We start from the raw sequence: 17,975 nt of genomic DNA on the forward strand, positions 1-17,975 counted from the left end.
TAAAGGGGCACTTTCCTACATTGGGTATCTATTCTAATGTAAGAAATCAGCAGCTAACTAGAAGTCTCTATCATATGAACAAGTTACTTACCTTCGTTAATGCCTTATCTGGTAGGGACTATATCTAGCCGCAGATTCCTTACCGACCCACCCATCCTCCTGTATCTGCAAACGGATTTCTAGGGACAGGGATGACCCCTTTCAGGGCCAAAGTATTGACACACCAGTGTTCAGTGTTCTTCATGGCTCCGCGTTTCTGCCATGGAAAGTTGTGAAAAGAAACTGACGTCAGCGCGCCTTGGTTGCACCCATATCGGTACCGCAATGTCACTTCCTGCGCTGACGATGTCGAAGATGGATGCGGAGCTGATCGACGCCGCCTACCATCTCGCAGGGGTACTGCTCATGAAAAATCTTCTGGATCCAGTCTGACACCTTGGGAATTTCAGAGGTAAGAAATCTGCGATAAGGTGTTATTGAAGGTAAGTAACTTGTACTTTTTTGTATATGACCATGTTATGATTGTGACTTCCAACAAACAAACAAAATGTAAATATATGTTGGTCGAAAGAGATACAGTTGTAAACCTTCTTATGTTTTTTTTAATGGTTTTAGCACTGGCTTTGCTGGCCTAATGTGCATTGGTTTGCTTTCTTCCACACGTAATTCCTGAATTCTTATCTTAAAGGTGGCAATGAAGCACCCTTCAGCAGTGACTGCCTGCAATCTGGATTTGGAGAACCTGATTACTGACTCGAATCGCAGCATTGCGACACTGGCAATTACCACACTTCTGAAAACTGGCAGTGAGAGCAGTGTGGACCGGCTTATGAAACAGATCTCCTCCTTTGTGTCAGAGATATCGGATGAGTTTAAAGTGAGAATGCTGATATATGTACTTCTCCCCAGCCCAGGAACCTGCTATGCAGCCAAAACCTTTATGCGTCAGAAACCAGTGTTCATCAGCCCAAAAAAAAAAAAAAATACATCTATGTAGGAAAACATTTTAGCTGGAATGCAACTTTATTAAGGAATACCTGGCATATGCTCCTAGGTTACGTTTAATATCGATTGTAATGTGCTTATTTGGCATATCTGCATCATCCTTTCTTCCCTTTTTGATGACCTTGTGTAGTGCAGGTTTACCCTTTGTATAGTCCATCATGGAGGAATAAGTTGTGTCAATGCATTGTATTTTGAATACTGTTGTCTTCCGTCAGCCTACTTTGTGAGTCCTCGCATATCAGCTTGCCTTGTTTCCTTTAGGACAGAGATTGCCTGAACTGGATGCTTTTGATATTTTAAACCTAGATTGCATAATGCTAATGTGTTTTGTTGTGGTGTTTCAGGTGGTGGTGGTACAGGCAATAAGTGCACTTTGTCAGAAGTATCCTCGCAAGCACAGTGTGATGATGACCTTTCTCTCAAACATGCTCAGAGATGATGTAAGTAATGGTTTGTGCACTCTAGCCCTTCTCTGATGTGAAACCTCTGTTTAAAGGTTGATTTAAACACCATTATATTTTAATACAAAATCTGTATTTGAGACACAGAATTAGTTGAATCAGAAATATTACAAAATATTATAGGGATATCTCTTTGAGCTGTTCAAATGTGGTTGACAATGAAAGCCAATCAAAAATAACAGGACTGTAAAATAAGACAGTTGTGTATGGCCTGAAACTTCCCAGAAAGTAAGGGGAGCTTGGGGTATATCTCAGGGATGGTTTGAAATTGATCTTCAGGTCTGAGTCTGTTTCATAGTCCCTGTCATTTGGGATTTATACTTGAAGGCAAGATGTCTCTAGAGATATTTTTTTACATTATTCTGTTCTGTTCGCATGAATAGGGAAGTAACAACAGCCTTCTGCTTATCTTATTTACAGTTTTATGTTTGTGTTATAAATAAAAAAAATATGTAGGCCCTTGTTACAAAACATTTCCCTTCTGATAAGCTGCCAGTTAAGAGTGTGCACTGGTTGGAACTACTGTGGCAAACAAAAACTACATATTACAATTCCTCTTTTCCCATGTGGTGAAGAAAAGGGGCACAGTTGTCAGTTTTCTCACCCGCTAGATTGTTTCTGCTTGGTCTTCAGTTGACTGTCATGAACCGAGAAGAAAGATCAAGGACATTCAGTGTAGCCTAGCTCTAAACACGCCAGATGGTTTTAGGGAAAACTACATTTGCCTCCCACATATGCTATCCACAGTAAGACCAGCGAAATGACTGTCTAATTGTGGATGGTGTTAGGCATGTTGCCATAGTGATTGAAATGCCAATTCTGCTTTCATTCATGGGAATATTGGGACATGGGACACGCTTTCTTAGAAAGTACACAAATCAATTGTGATCTTATCTGCAGGTAGTAATTGTCTTTTACAGCCATCTGTGGGAATTTCCCAGAAGCAGGAGCCTGTAGCTATTGTCTCCGGAAAATGTTATTAACCAGTTGGAAAAATGACACCCATTTTCATAATTATGCCTCAGACTTTACATTTTATTTCAACACAATAAAGCCTGATAGTGTTAGTTCATGTTGTCAGCCCTTGGTAATGGAAGACTCCGCTACTTCTAGATCTGAGAACTGTCTTTTTTTAGCGTTGTGGCCTATGTGTTGCCATCCACATCACCTATACAAGCCAAGCATAACTTCAAAGAGTCCGTGACTAGAACCAGATAGAATTTCCCACAACTGGCCTTTCCAGTGCTATTTGTGCAGTAAAGTTATTTACTGACTCTTGTGTTGTCCTCAGTGCAGTGGTTTTCCACCCAGCCTGCCATACATGCTCTCCTATGTGCAATCAAGTAATTGCTGTATACTGGTTTTCCCAGTGGTCAGGAAAGCATGAAGTACCAGCCTAGCTTCTGGTTTCTCACAGGCCTGTAGAGACTGTCTATCTGAAAAGTTGTGCTTGCTCAGTGCCCTTGTCTCCGCTTCTAGCTGGACCTCTGAGCATAAACCTTTTGAAAATATCCTGTAGTAAAAGAAAAATGTAATCGTTGTCCCAAACATAATGAATAACCCAACATGAAATCATACTTTTGAGGGTGCTGCTGCTCCTTTTTAAATTAAAGGATTTGTTACTGAAGCCTTACACAAGGTTTTTAGCAAAATTTGTTCTTTCATTAGTAAATCCCAATTAATTCAAACAGATATTTTTTTTTATTTGTGTGAATGAAACAAAACATTGACTCTCCGTGTTTCCAGTAGTTTTTCGAAGCTGGAGTAATAATAAACACGTCGATCAAATCCTTGTCAGAGATGAAAATGTTGCCCAATGCTACTGGATGATTGTTTTACCTATAACACTCAATGCCATACACCACCCCAGGAGGAAATCTTTGCTCTTCCGTTTCTTTCTGAAGAAGTTATTCATATTTAGGATGTGCATATGGAAAATTTATTACAGTTTCATAAAGTATAAGGTACCCGAACAAAGTCCAAAATGTGAGTCCCTTTTCAAACGCTGCTAATTTAGGGTATGTATACCATTCTAGGTCTGCTCGTTATTCATTTGGCTGCCATGCCAACACTCACCATTTTAATTACAGTTCGTTCAGCTGCCAATATTGTCGATGCACTTGGGGCTGAATAAGGCATTTAGTTGCGTTTAAAAATCTTCTGTTTTCACGGAGTGTGTCAGCTTGTAAAGTGGATTGTTTTGGTGCTGCTTGTACACTGCGTTCATTGTCCAACTCTCTTGTTTGTTTTCCCTTGCCAAGGGAGGGTTTGAGTACAAGCGTGCCATTGTGGACTGCATTATCAGCATCATAGAAGAGAATCCGGAGAGCAAAGAGCCAGGCTTAGCTCACCTTTGCGAATTCATTGAAGACTGCGAGCACACAGTCCTTGCAACTAAGATTCTCCATCTGCTGGGCCGGGAAGGGCCCCGAACTCCCTCACCGTCCAAATACATCCGCTTCATTTTTAACCGGGTCGTGCTAGAGAATGAGGCTGTGCGGGCCGGTAAGCACTAGATCTGCATATAGCACATTTTACTCTTGTGTCCAAGTTCCCTTTGATGCCTCAATAAAATCAATTACAGTGTTTTTATGAATAGTTATTTTGCAATAAGGAGGTGTAAAAGCAACTCTAAATTTCCTTTTGTGTTAAAACTTTGCCTTTGCAGCGTACAATCCTCTGTTTGTTATGACAGCTTTCTGATACATTGTGGCAGTCACAGAAGTTCCATAATGATAATTAATTGTATCCGTTATTCTTAATTTATAGTAGTATAATAACTGGTCCATGGATAGGATATAGGAAGTAGAACAGAAGGGCTCTGGGTGCTGAAAAGATATCAACTGACAAGTTGAATGGTCTCATTGCGAGTGATGGAAGGGAATGTGGCGAAGAATTAATTTAGATCACGACATGGGTCTGGATAAGGTGAAGGTCACAGCATCCTGCTTAACTCTTAAATAGTCGGTGATCAAGAAGTGGAGGTAAGTGTGAAGTGGATAGGCCAGTTTTGATCAGGATGAGGTGAAGCAAAGGGTGAGAGACTACATGTAAGAAGGCATATATTAGGTTCAAAGCATGTAAAAGCACAAAGCGAATGTAGTACTGCAGAATATGATAAAACAAAGCGAAGGTGAAAATTAAGATGGGCTCTCTGTAAGTATAGGGTAGGGCATATCGCAGTTTGGAAAGTGTATAGGTTAATAATCTGAGAAAAAGCAGACCTAGATGAAGCACAGTGTTGGAAGTGAAAAAAGCAAGAGGTATGTCCATCAACTTCCAAACAGCAGATCAACGAAGAACATGTAAGGACAGGAGGTTTAAACTATCATCGTCTGTACCTTGTCATAGTGAAATTGGGTTTATCTGAGGTATAGCAAAGTGTTATTCTGATCACTTTACAGCCAATAGTGCTTTGACAGCGTAAATCTAGAACAATTCAGGCTTGACTGTTTGAATTCTTTTACCTCTGGTGAAACTAAGCTGCCTACAATAGACATCCTTTTATTGCTTTTTCATCTAACAGCTGCTGTCAGTGCTCTTGCCAAATTTGGTGCCCAAAATGAGAATCTACTCCCCAGTGTCCTGGTCCTATTACAGAGGTAAATAAATGTGTGTGTCGGAACATTGTATCGCCATAGTGTCACTTCCTTTTAGATGACCCATGGCTTCAGTGCTGTCTTGGAAAACCCAAACAATTGATCTCTGTCTAAATTTTAATCCATTGTATACAGTCTTCTACCGTTTCCCTCTTATGTTTAAGAGCTATTATGTACATGTTTCTTACCTCATCCGTAATGGTATTGCTTTTGCGTATCTTATCTTTTAGTATTAAAATTTATAGGAGTGCATGTCAAGAAACCGGGAGTTGGGATTCATATTCTGCACATATACTTTGACAGTAGGTTCACCCCAGACGTGGATAGTTTGTGAGTCTGTTGACCCTTTTGGCAGTGGCAAAGTATGATTTCTTAAGTGGACTTATGTGGGCTTTCTTAAACGATCTAAAGTGTTCTGAAGTATTTTAAGTGGTATTTAAGTTTCCATTTTCTGTCTCTACAGAGATATTAAATTGCCACATCTGGTAGCCTGTGGTATTGAGCATTTATTTCATGTATGCCTTCCAAAATTTGAATTATGATATGTCTGTGCAGATTCCTGAAAATATTTGAGTATGATTGTTGCTAGTCCACCAGAGGGAGTTGGCTGATAGATTTCCTAATATTTTTGAACTTCTCTGCACCTTAGCCACTCAAACAATGGACATTTGATTTGCTTCAAGAATACATGATGGTGTGTGCCAAAGTGGTATGTGAACAGGAGAATCTGTCCTTCAGTATGCTCTTTATGGTTAACTGATTATCTGTTTTTTTCCCGTTAATTAATTGTTTTTATTTTAAGCATGATCTTCCTATCCTATCTACCCGTCCAGCTACCCAACACTTGTTCGTTAGTCTGTTCTAATAGAGAGGGACCCCTAAAGGTTCTCTGTCACATAAAAACTGAATTAAATCTTACATTGAGGTCTGCTCCACAGGAACACATTTCACTCTTAAATGTTCATTATGCGCATCTGGGATTGAAAGAAGTCTGCCTCTAGCTGGGCTTGCCTCACTGGAATATTTAGCATTCCCTTTCTTGCTTCCTCCCCTTATTTCCTTTTGGTGGTACTGATTATGATTCTTCTTTCTGGACAGGTGTATGATGGACACAGATGACGAAGTACGTGACAGAGCCACCTTTTATTTGAATGTTCTAAAACAAAGACAGATCATGCTGAATGCTGCTTACATTTTTAACGGTTAGTGTGGGTGTTGGAGGGTTGGGACATGGTGGAATGATTTGCAGTGGGGTTGTATGTGTTATTTTATAAGACTGTTTTCTTTGGGTGTGTGCTTAGAGGCCAGAAACCTAGATCATTGGAGGGCCTGTTAGGTGGTATCTATCCAGGAGTATACGGTTAATGATTTAGCTTGCCCAGCTTCAGCAACTTAACCATAGTTAATGCTTTCATGTGATAAGTTAGTTTGAATAATTAATATGTAGTATTGAGAGAATCTAGTCCCTGTCCGGAAAGAAAAGTATCCCTTTTTGCTAACTGCCTGTCGGCAAGCTAGAATGTTTACTGTTTATAGTGTACCTAGCGTTTGAGAGGGAAGGCAGTGGTGGTGGATAAATGTGAAAATGATGCTCCTTGTTGGCCCCCTGTGTACTGCTTCCAGTAAGTACTGTTTCTTTGTGAGCACAACCATGGCGGAAGCACTACACAGGGATGTGGAATTCCTATAGTCCGACGCCCAGGACATATTGTTTGGGGTCAAGGGCAACAAGTTTTCATGTATATTTTTTCCTTGGGACAAGTAGGCCCAACCCCCTTTGGCTGCCAGTTTGCAGTACCACATTATGGATCAGGAAAGGGCACTGCTGGAAAGGGCACTGTCTGCAGTAAAGGTAATATTTTTGTCTATATCTAATGCTGTCCAAACTTGTATTTATGGTTCATTAATTAAAAGCCTTTATTATTAGGGTGAGCACTCCAAGTAAATGTTGTAGGCTCTGACTGCACTACTGACAGTGGTTCTAGTGTAAAAGTGTGTACACACGTTTTCAAAGTTTAGCAATATGAGACTATGTATAATGCTCCCAGAATGCCCTCTGATTTGATGCAAATATTTGCATAAGCTTAAAAGCAAGATCGCTGATTCTTTGCTTTCAAAATAAAATGTTCATTAAAAAAATGAAATCAGGAAAAGTTTTTGGCTAAACCACTGTAAAATTTTAGATACCGTTTCTTTGCAGCATCATTTAGTAACGTGTTGATGCATGCTAGTATTTCCCAAAAATATTCATAATGGAATATCAGTGTACCAGATTTAATAAGATTATGGAAAACATAAATAAACAAGCATTGGCAAAGCCAATAGGTCTGAAATTGATGGTCAACGTTTTAGTTTTGGCAATGTGTGCATTGTTTTGGCATGGTTTTTGCCGGGCCCTCACCATTATAACAAACAATGGCAAAGGCAAAAATTGTTTTTGGTCTCAAAAAGCACACACTGCCACAGTTGTTACTAGCACTGAACAAAAATACTTTCTGTGCTGATATGCTCCTTGTGAAAGAGCAGTATGCTGTCACTCACAGCGAAGCCAGCCGATACAGAGAGAGAGACAGAATTTTAATAAACTCAAAAGGTCATAGTCCATGCCAGACCAAATTAGGGGCCCAATTATTAAAGAAAGTCTCACAAGTGCACCCATGGTATATGTCCTTGCATTAACTGCAGCTATACAGCTTTCGTGAATTTCCAAGAATTTACATAAGTAGGGCAACAAATACTACTCCTAGAAAATATTTGTGAACTGCATCTTAGCATAAACAAATACGCATGTGTAGATTTGCTCATGTGAAAATTTTAGTGTTTGCAAGTTCACTTTCCTTTCAACCACATTTTTTCCCAACTCTGGAAAAAGGTTTACGTCTGCCATTGTCAGGATTAAATTTCCAGCATTTCTCAGTATGGAAAAGATTAGAGAAGAGTTGTTGAAAACCCTTAAAACATGCAAGTTAGTAGGATTGCACAGACTCAAAAGGGCATTCTAACCCTGGAACTATTGCTTACCACTACCTTCAGCCCCAGTATGTAGATCTGCGGAAATGTGGCAACATAAGTGGATTGCAAGCGTTCAAACACTACTATAGTATAAGCCCTGGCATAATCAGAAAGGCTATATCCGAGATCTTATATAATGAGATTGCCGCCATAATTTGTCGCCGCACTACATGGCACCACAGGGAGAAGTGGATTTTGTTACAGGACAAGTAGATTTATGAAGCAAGTAGATATTTTATTGAATTCCACACCCCTGACTCCAGCCTTTGTAGATTCTTGCGTTTTTCATTTAAACTGATAGTGGATCAGCGTGGCCAAGATGGCGGTCGGATGAGACGTGTCTCAGAGTCTCTCCGACACCACTGACAATTAGCAAGTTCATAGCCTCCTCCCACCGGGCACCAGCGCTGGGGTGTCATGCTGGACCCAACCAGCAACCTATGCTGAAATGGAGAAGGCTACCAGAGGGCAGGAGGCACCGTCCTGAGCCTCGTGAAGGAGGGTGGAGGAACGGCCCTAACATCCATGGAGGAGGAGACGCTGCGGGAGAGCGGTAGGTCCAGACGACTGAGGGCTGCTCGCCCCCGTGCCAGCCCAGCGGTGCCCATGTAGGGCGTCGGGACCTGCGGGTGGCCTGAACAGAAGCCAAAATATCCCCATAAGAGGTGTGTGCCGAAGATGCAGCCGCTCCCAGTCAGGAGAGAGTTACATGAAGGGGGAAGCAGCCGGTGCAGCGGAGTGCCCCTACCCGCGCCAGCGCATTTTGCAAAGTGGTGAGCCACAAAGAGGATCACTCATGTAGGCGGCCCGTCCTGGGCAGCGGCTGAGAGTTGTCACCCCCTGCGAGGGAGCCAGTGGTTGGCGGGCTGATCTGAGAGCAGGACAAGCCGCCATAAGCCCAGAGCAGCGTAAAGAAACACAAGATGGTGCTTCCTCTCTGCCTCGGCCCCTGAAAGGCGATAACCCGGTAAAGGTGCGGAGTGGTACTGGCGGGGCCTGAGGCGCAACACTGCGGAGCTGGTGAGGAGAGCAGGCACAAGACAGCATACGGGCCCAGTGCCTCCCTTACACACAGGGCCAGTAGCCCCAGTGAAGGCCTAGGGTGATTGAGCAGAACTCGTGCCAGTGCCAAGTAGGGAACAAAGCAGGCCATCCTCATTGGGAGGCAGCAGAGGAGCAGTGGTAGGGAGGAAGCAAATAAATCGGACCTGGGTACTCTCCTATTCCTCAAATGAAAGGAGGCCAAGTACCCAGTGCCACCAGAATCTTTTGGGGTGTACAGCCCTTCCAGTGCCCACACTATTGAGATGGTGCGAATGCTCGAGACCTCACCCCCTCAAAGAAGAGTTGGAGGTCTTGGGTCTGCCAGAAGAGAGGATGCAGGAGGAAGGCAGCAAACACCCTGAGGGTACTCGTGGCAAGCAGCATCGCTAGCACAAAGTCTGGAAACCTTCCTCGAATCATAAACCAGACAGCGAGACGATGGCGAAGGAAAGACAGGCGGTGCTCACTACGCTCACTGGTTTACCAGGACTGCTAAACCGCTCCTGAGCTGGAAAGCAATACCAGCAGTCGGATGCATTACTAGTGGCTCCAGAGGGGCAAACTCACTCTGCGAACCACTCTTTCATGACCATAACCATGAAGACTTTCCAAGAGAAGGAGGTTCTAGAGACACCTATGCCCAGACAGACTGATGCCCAGACAGGCTGACACCCTCATTGTGATCTCCTACGTCGAAGAACTGATGTTGATTCTAGTTTCAAGAAACGTTCACACGAACTGTATAGTTTGGGGGTTTTGGGGCTTCCGTTTCTTGTTTGCTTCTTTCCTTTTTCCTCCGCACCAGTCTCAGGCAGGGCCCCACAGCAGTAGCTGGAAGAAGAGCCGCAAGGCCTGTCACACTTATGCAGTCTCGATCCTAGTATTTGCAGTGCTGCATATACAATACTATAAGTAAGCCATGAGCAGGGACCTGAAGATCGTGAGCCTCCATGTCCGAGGCCTCAATCACCCAGTGAAACACACGGCGTTCTTTTCCTTGCTTGAGAGCTCAGGTGGGGGAGATCTACTTACTACTAGAAACACACCTACTGCTAAAGGCGCTGCAGCGCATGCGTTCCCGATGGTTCCCTCACCAGCTCTGGTCCTCATGCCACACAAAAAAGAATGGAGTCGCCATTATCCTGGGCCGGAAATTCAGTGGCAAGATAACCTCAACAATAACAGAGGTAAAAGGGCACCACTTAGCGGTTAGAGTACACTAGGGCACCATCTCCTTCACACTAGCAAATATCTACGCCCGTGACGCACAAGCAGTTCTGGGGGGGGGGGGCAGCAACCTGGTCATGGACCCCGTGGTAGACTGCTTGTGTCAGCGCTCTGAGCAGACGGGGGGCCTTTTCAGCTGAAGGCTCGCGTTTGCTGGCAGAGAGTGGCCTCCATGACACTTGGCGCCGCCATCACCCAGGGACACGAGATTACACCTTCTATTCAGCGGCACATAAGTCATATGCCTGCATAGACCACTTTTTAGCATCACCCGCACTGTCGACTAGAATTAGATACCTTTCGGACCATGCCATGATCACGATTACAGTGCAAGCAGATGACTCACATCTGAGCCCCTCTAGATGGCGGCTACGCGAGGGGCTATTACAATCCCCGGTCGTATTAAGCTTTTTGGAATATCTCCATACCAACGACGTAAGGAATACCTCTCTTGGAGCGGTTTGGGATGCGTTAAAGCTAGTGATGAGGGGGGAGTTAATCGCAGTCTCAGCGGCCGAAAATCCCTTGCGTCGGCAGAAACGCCAGAAATTAGAATAAGAATTGGCAGAGATGGAGACAATACACAAACAATCTGGGGCACCTAGAGTTTGGAGAGAACTGGAAAAGAAAAGGCTCCTATTGAAACTGCTGCACGTGGACAGGGCGGAGTATGCCCTTCTCAGGCTCCGACATAAGTTCTATCTGAGCAGGGATCGCTGCGGGCATATGCTCACGCTTAGGCTCCGAGCTAAAACTATAGCGGCCTCGGTAACCTCGGTCAAGCAGATTTCAGGGAAGGAGGTATATTCAGACAGGCAAATAGTAGAGGCTTTTAAGAGCTTCTATCGGGCCCTATACTCCGATTCAGACGCAAATGCCTACCTACACGGAAGCCCTGTTACCTGCCTGCCAGAGGCTATTGCATCCCAATTAGATCAACCGATACAAATCGAAGACGTAATTGCAGCAATTGCACGCCTTAAGATGCATAAAACACTGGGCCCGAACAGCTTCACGTCGCAATTTTATAGAGCTTTCTGCCAGGAATTAGCCCCACTATTGATGCGTTTTATTTGATTCCTTCCTTGACACAGGTACACTCACTGACTCCATGGAGGAAGCCTCTATCTCAGTGATTCTTAAACTGTCAAAGGATCCCAGAGACTGTGGGTCATACTGCCCCATATCCTTACTCCAGATCGATGCCAAGCTCTTCGCCGTAATACTGGTGGCCCGTCTGAATCCGCTGATGACCGGTCTACTGGATCCAGCTCAAGCTGGTTTCATCCCAATAAGACAAGGGGGAGACAACACCAAAAGACTCTTACACGTCATGGACGTCACCCATAGGTCTCGTAGAGAAGCGTTGTTCCTATTCCTATCTATCTATGCTGAAAAAGCGTTCAATCGTGTTCGATGGACTTACCTTTTCGATACGCTGCGCCATTTCGGGTTTGGGGAAGCATTTATAAAAAGGGTAAGCTGCATTTACAGCACCCGAGAGCATTTGTTTGAGTCAACAGAAAGTCTTCCAATACGTTCCTGATTGCCCGAGGCACCCGGCAAGGCTGCCCGCTGTCCCCCCTTCTTTTTGTGCTCTACGTGGAGCCTCTGGCGCATCGTGTCCGAGATGATCTGCAGATCGAGGGTATCTGGTTTGGAGCGGACACCCACACTATTAGTCTCTATGCAGACAATGTCATTCTCTCACTGGCGAAACCGATTACATCACTGCGGGCTTTATTAGACTAGCTGCAGATCTTCGGGGAAATCTCAAGGTTCAAAGTTAATTTAAATAAATAGCAAATCCTGAACTTATTGGTTCCCCCCATGAAGAAGATACGATGCGAAACAGGTTTCCCCTGGAATGGGCATCGCTATCCTTGCATACCTGGGCATCCTACTTGCTCCTACCATCCCAAAGACCCTGGCAATAAACTATACAGCACTCGTTGACCAGACGAATAAAATGCTAGACTAGATGACAGTACTCCCACGCATACTCTACATCTTTCAAACTTTTCCGCTTGTTCCTCCTCTGAAGGCACTCTACAACTAGCTATTGATAAGTTTATATGAAGCCGCGTCTGCCGATATCTCAACTAGCACAGCCCAAATGGTAGGCCGGCCTAGGGCTTCCCTTAGTCCACCGTTACCTACAGGCGGCTCACCTCCGCTACTTAGTGGAATGGAACTGTCCTCTTTCTGAAAAACATTGGTCCTTCGTGGATCAGACAGTCGTGAGGGGAATATTTGGTGGGAAGCCTGTGTACCAGGCAAACATAGAGCGTGGTGGCCTGTATTCCTCCCCAATAACATCAACACTGAAAGTACGGGATAGAGTAGCTGCGGAGAAAGGATTGACATTGTTCCCTTCACTGATGTTCCCTATAGTGGACAACCCCGATTTCCCCCCCCCCCCCCCCCCCCCCCCCCCCGGGATGCAACTCAGAAGTGTTTAGTAGGTGGAAGGAACATGGATGCAAACGGGTTGGGTTTTTAGCCGACCCCAAAGGGATCATACCCTTCAAACAATTGCAACAAGATTACTCACTCCCCCAGGCTGATACATTTCACTGCCTCCAACTAAGACACTGGGTAACCAACCCTGAATCTAAGAAAGTGGCTGCTCGCCCGCAAATGGTCTTTGAAAAATGGCTGGTCCGCAAAGAGGATGACTAACATCTCATCTCTGATCTCTATGCGATGCTATCCAAGGGGCAAGACGGAGGCCGAACCACGGGCCAACGGCAATGGGAGGAGGTACTGGGGCGTGCACTCTCAGATAAAGAATGGGCAGACATCCACTCAGAGCACATCACACGGCCCATAGTGTTGCTGGGATGACGGCTTACAAGCTGCTAGCCTACTGCTTATCTTACAACTGCACGCATTCATAGATTGGACTAAGAGCGCTCAGAGAAGTGCTGGAGGGGGTGCAGAAAAACAGGTTCTCTAGTGCATTTGCTATAGCCCTGCACAAAACTAACGCTCTTTTGGGAGCGCATACTGGCTGGCATAGGTACAGAATTCGACACTGCTATTCCGCGCTTTCCAGCATACACTCTTGGGTCTACCGAACCCTCTGACTTTCCCTTGCAGGCCGACAGATGCCCCTAGCGCTGCTGGCTGCGTGTCAAGTGATTTTGGCTCTGTGGGGCACAACGACCATTCCTGATCACACAGCATGGTTAAACAAGCTTTGGTTAACATTAACGATGGAGCACATGTCCCTAGTGGCAGAGAATAAACGGGAGGCATATGCAGAGCTGCAGAGCTATGGGCCCACTTCTTTCAGATCCTCTCGACGGAACTACGAGAGGTCACATGTCCCAAATACCTGAAAATATTGCGGCAACTGACAGTTCACGGCGCAGGGTTGCTGTCATCACCCCAAGTGGAAACTGACTGCCAACACATTATTTAAAATGACTGCTCACTACTCATGCTTACTGCGGTTAGGCTTCTGGTGTAGAGGACTAGGGAGAGGGAGGGATTGGGAGGTGGTAGTCACACTATTAGTTTCCTTTTGGTGGTTTTGGTCCAATAACAAATGATCCTTATATCGCTGCCGGCCTCTGATATATAGGCGCATAGCGGTTAATGGCTCTGGTATCTGATATACGCTGCTGGCCAGTGGTTGTAGGCGCTCAGCTGTGTTAACGACTCTATGGATCTACTTTAATAAACAGAATGGTTCTATAAACTGATAGTGGGTGAACCATGGTGCTGTAGGAAGGATCTTTTATGGCCTTGTGCCAAACTGTAAGATTCCCTCTTTCCACTAATATATCTGTTGGTTACATTAGTTGTTGATTACAACTGTCAAGGGATTGTGTGACCTGTTGAAACTTGATTGAAACCTTTCAAAAACTATTTTTCAATTTCAATTAAGACCATCTTTATTCCATTGTACCAACCAAAAAAGATAAAGCTAATACCTCATGATTACTAAAACAAGAAATTAAGATATAACCAAAACGAATGCAATTAAAATTCATATCTCCAAAGTGCATTAGTATCCGTAATTACAATCAAGGGACAGAAACAACATCTGTTCGTTAAAGAATGCACACAGTCAATAAAAGCGGCTTAATATCATTATATTGACTTTCTACACTTTAAGGCTGATTTAAAAAAAAAGAACAGACACTAAAACACACATATGGGCTATCAAGATGCTGCAGATACAGTAGGGCTTTAGTACAGTACACAAATCTTAAACATTTTAAAATACGTTTAAGAAAAGGATAATATAATACCTGTAAAACGTACAAAAAACCAAAGTGTAACATTGATTGTGTTGAGACTCCGCGACAGGGGCAAACGGGTAAACTAGTTCCCCCATTAATGGGCTTGTTCCTGAACACATAACCTGCTCTAAAATGAAAAAGAAGTGATCTCTCTCATCTATTAAGTTCCAGGGTAAGACGAAACACTGGATCTGGCGAAGCTAAGGTTACGATGTAATCCTTCACAGAATACTTGTCATATTCCAGGTCAAGTCATTGATTCTCGCAAAAACCCCTAAGCTTGTCTTTTACCTGTGATTTATCTGACTTAACTGTAGTATGTGGTGCAGACAATTAATCGGACAAACCTAATTCATTAAAAGTCCTCTATACATGGTGCAACCAAGGAATAGATGGGCCTCTCATGTTCAAGACAATCTAAAATTACCTCCTTGTTAAAACTTGCCTTGATGTTTGTCCAAACACTAACCCGCAACAACAGTGAGGCCAATTTGATCTTTTCAGAAACATAGGGTAGGTTCAGCTCAGAGTGTAAAATAAAAGGGAAGATAGATGGTGGGAGACTGAAAAATTGCCTGCAGATGCAATTTTGCGCAGTCTGCAGAGTGGAAGGATTTAGATATCTCCAAATCTCTGCGCTGTGCATGGCCGCTGGGGACTCATGGTTGATTATACGTTTATGAAAATGGAGGGATTGAGCCCTGAAACTGGGCTGTAAGGAATTCAAATGAGCCCTGCTGAGCTTCATGTGCAAGATATTATTCTGAGGCTGCTATGAACCCCCGCAAATTGAAGGTAACCCCAAGATGATAAAAGTTGCTCACACAGCTCAAGGTCTGACCCTCAACTGTCAAGGACGCCATGCTTCTCTTCCCTGGGCCACATACCATAATATGACATTTCCTGAAGTGTGTTGCTAAATCAGGGTTACCCATGAACGAAAAAAAAGATTCTGCAAAGCTGCGAAAAGCTTTCGGGTCCCTGGCCACAATACTGCATCATTGGCGTAAAGTAACGCCAGTGCCAAGATGTTGGTGATTTTGGGAACATCTCCAGAACTGGCATCCAAGTCAGGGAATAAGTTGTTGATGTATAAAATAAACAAAGGAGGTGCCAAAATACACCCCTATTGTACCCCGTGAGCCAAAGGAAAAGTATCTGAGATTTCACCGGCTGACCCATAATGCACTTTGCTAGTTAAATTCTTTTATAATTGTATAAGGTATTTACAAGGGTGACCTCTATGTGCATATCCAAGAACATAAGCCAAAGCTTAGCCCTATTAACAGAATCCAAGCCGCAAGCTGTGCCCACTCCTTATTTAATAGAGTGCTTCCTGCTCCTGAGGGTGAGTTTATAAAATTTCCTTGCCTCACGTACTTACTCGGGGACCCCAGGATTCTTGCAAAAGAGCCCTACTGAAACGGCGATTAGCCGCTGAGCAGAACCCATCAAACTGCTGTGGTCATTTTGGAGCAGTTGAAATTGGTTTCATTAAGTGGCTGTTGATACTGGCACATAGCAAGCTAAAATAATCTAAAAGAACTTCACCACTCTCCTCAGCTAAGCAGCCCAAAAAAGATGACAGATGTTTCTTCACCATAAGACAAAGGGTAGCCCTAGGTTCCTTAAGAAACCATACCAATGTTAATTTGTTACTGGAGTGTTGGGAGATATCAATAGCAGCGACCGGGGAATTTACCTTGCTAACCGGAAAATGTCCAATGGACATTGAACTCCCCCCGCGCCCTCCAATGAGAACTGTAGAAGCAGGAAAGAAAGTTTTGAGTTGTAAAAATAGAATCTATTGTAGAGGCCCCAGCGCTCTCTGTAAGTGGGTAAAGCTGCTCTATCCCCTTTAAATAAACAAACCAAGTACATTAAGTCATGATCCAGTAAATAAAGACCCCGCTTTATCCCTCTACTCACATTAACTATGTGTAGTATCACTGGACCCTTAATGCCCAGGTCCTTGATATTTACAATGAGTTTAGCATTAGAATCTCCATATATAATCTACTTGGCTGTGCTATGGACATAGGTTAAATAATTCCCTAAAATGTATACAAGTGGCATTGGTAAAATCATTGTCTTTGCCCTAACCGGTGCACAGTACCGGGCCCGTTGCCCAATCAAGGTCTGGTTCCATGGCTTTCACAAGCGCTAGGTGCCCCCTTTCTTTCCTGAGCTGGAATATTGCAGGTCTCAGGGAAAAGATAACAGACCCTGACTGGCTTAAGTTTATATCTGCTTATGACATTATTACTTTTATTAGGAGGCTTGGGCTAGCTAACCACTCCTTTTCTCCGGTTATGCTTGTTATTCAAGCCCCGCTGTACCATCTACTCGGAGCAGAGCCAGGGGAGGTTTCTCTGGTTTCAATATTTTTCAATTCGTTTTTGTCCTGTGATTGTCTTTGTATTTTTTCCTGAGAAAAGGCGTTGGAGGAAGGGAATGCATTTTTATCCATTGTCGTAGTTTCTTCCAAGCACAAAGGGTCCTTTCTCTGAGGCATGTGCAATTAACAACAGCTTGTTTTGCAGGGCTCACTGTGTCTGTGCTTGGAATGGAGAAGGCCCTGCATCAGTACACGCTGGAGCCTACAGAAAAACCTTTTGACATGAAGACTGTTCCGCTGGCCACCCTGCCGTTCTTTGAACAGAAAACTGGTAAATTTGGTTTTGTTTGCTTAAAGAATTGATTTCTGGTATTGATAACCCTTTAAAGATTACAGTTAATTGTGTTGATTCTTTAAGTCCTCATCACATATGACACACATCTGCATTAATGGGACATAACACAATATTTTTGTGTGCCATAAATACATTTTTGCAGATTTGCTGTGAAGCCAGTATACAAGAGAATTGGTGAGTGCCTATGTACTTTTCATCCTTTTTAGAATTGGGATCGCTGGTTGGCTGAGTTATGCACCCAGGCCAGGCAGGAACCACCACCCTAGTCAGGGTAATCTAGATAAACTAAAAGATAACCTATGTTCACTAATTGGTAGCTTGGCACAGAGTAGTCGGGCTTATCTAAAGAGGCAATGTGTAAAATACTTTTGCAACACACACACACACACACACTCACAGTAACACAAAGAATATACCAAAAAAAGACTCCACACAGGTTAGGAACAATGTAGAACATCTGAGCAAAATAAGACCAAAAAGATTCTCCGGGATGCAACTTAGGTTCACAATAAAAAAAAAAGTCCTCTTGATACAGTGCAGTCCCATCATGTGCACTGCAACTGCCATGTAAACCAGAGTTCAGTATTAAAACTCCATTGACTCATGTACAGGTGGTATTGGCTCAAAAGAAATATCTACTAGGGTATATCATGTGGGAATTCTGTGTCCTCTAATCCATAC

The 17,975-nt window shown here is 43.8% G+C and overlaps 1 protein-coding gene across 2 annotated transcripts in view; it reads left to right on the forward strand.

The window, feature by feature from the left end:
* Positions 1–17,975, forward strand: part of COPG2 (coat protein complex I subunit gamma 2) — a 341,223-nt gene that overhangs the window by 181,410 nt on the left and 141,838 nt on the right. For both annotated transcript variants that reach the window (XM_085653601.1, XM_085653602.1), the window contains 6 exons: positions 689–877; positions 1,350–1,445; positions 3,728–3,971; positions 4,993–5,068; positions 6,164–6,267; positions 17,145–17,270. In XM_085653601.1, coding sequence (XP_085509727.1) covers positions 689–877; positions 1,350–1,445; positions 3,728–3,971; positions 4,993–5,068; positions 6,164–6,267; positions 17,145–17,270 — 835 coding nt within the window. The remainder of the gene's footprint in view (positions 1–688; positions 878–1,349; positions 1,446–3,727; positions 3,972–4,992; positions 5,069–6,163; positions 6,268–17,144; positions 17,271–17,975) is intronic.

This window comes from Triturus cristatus, chromosome 4_1 (genome assembly GCF_964204655.1).
Source record: "Triturus cristatus chromosome 4_1, aTriCri1.1, whole genome shotgun sequence".
Classification (NCBI taxonomy): Eukaryota; Metazoa; Chordata; class Amphibia; order Caudata; family Salamandridae; genus Triturus; species Triturus cristatus.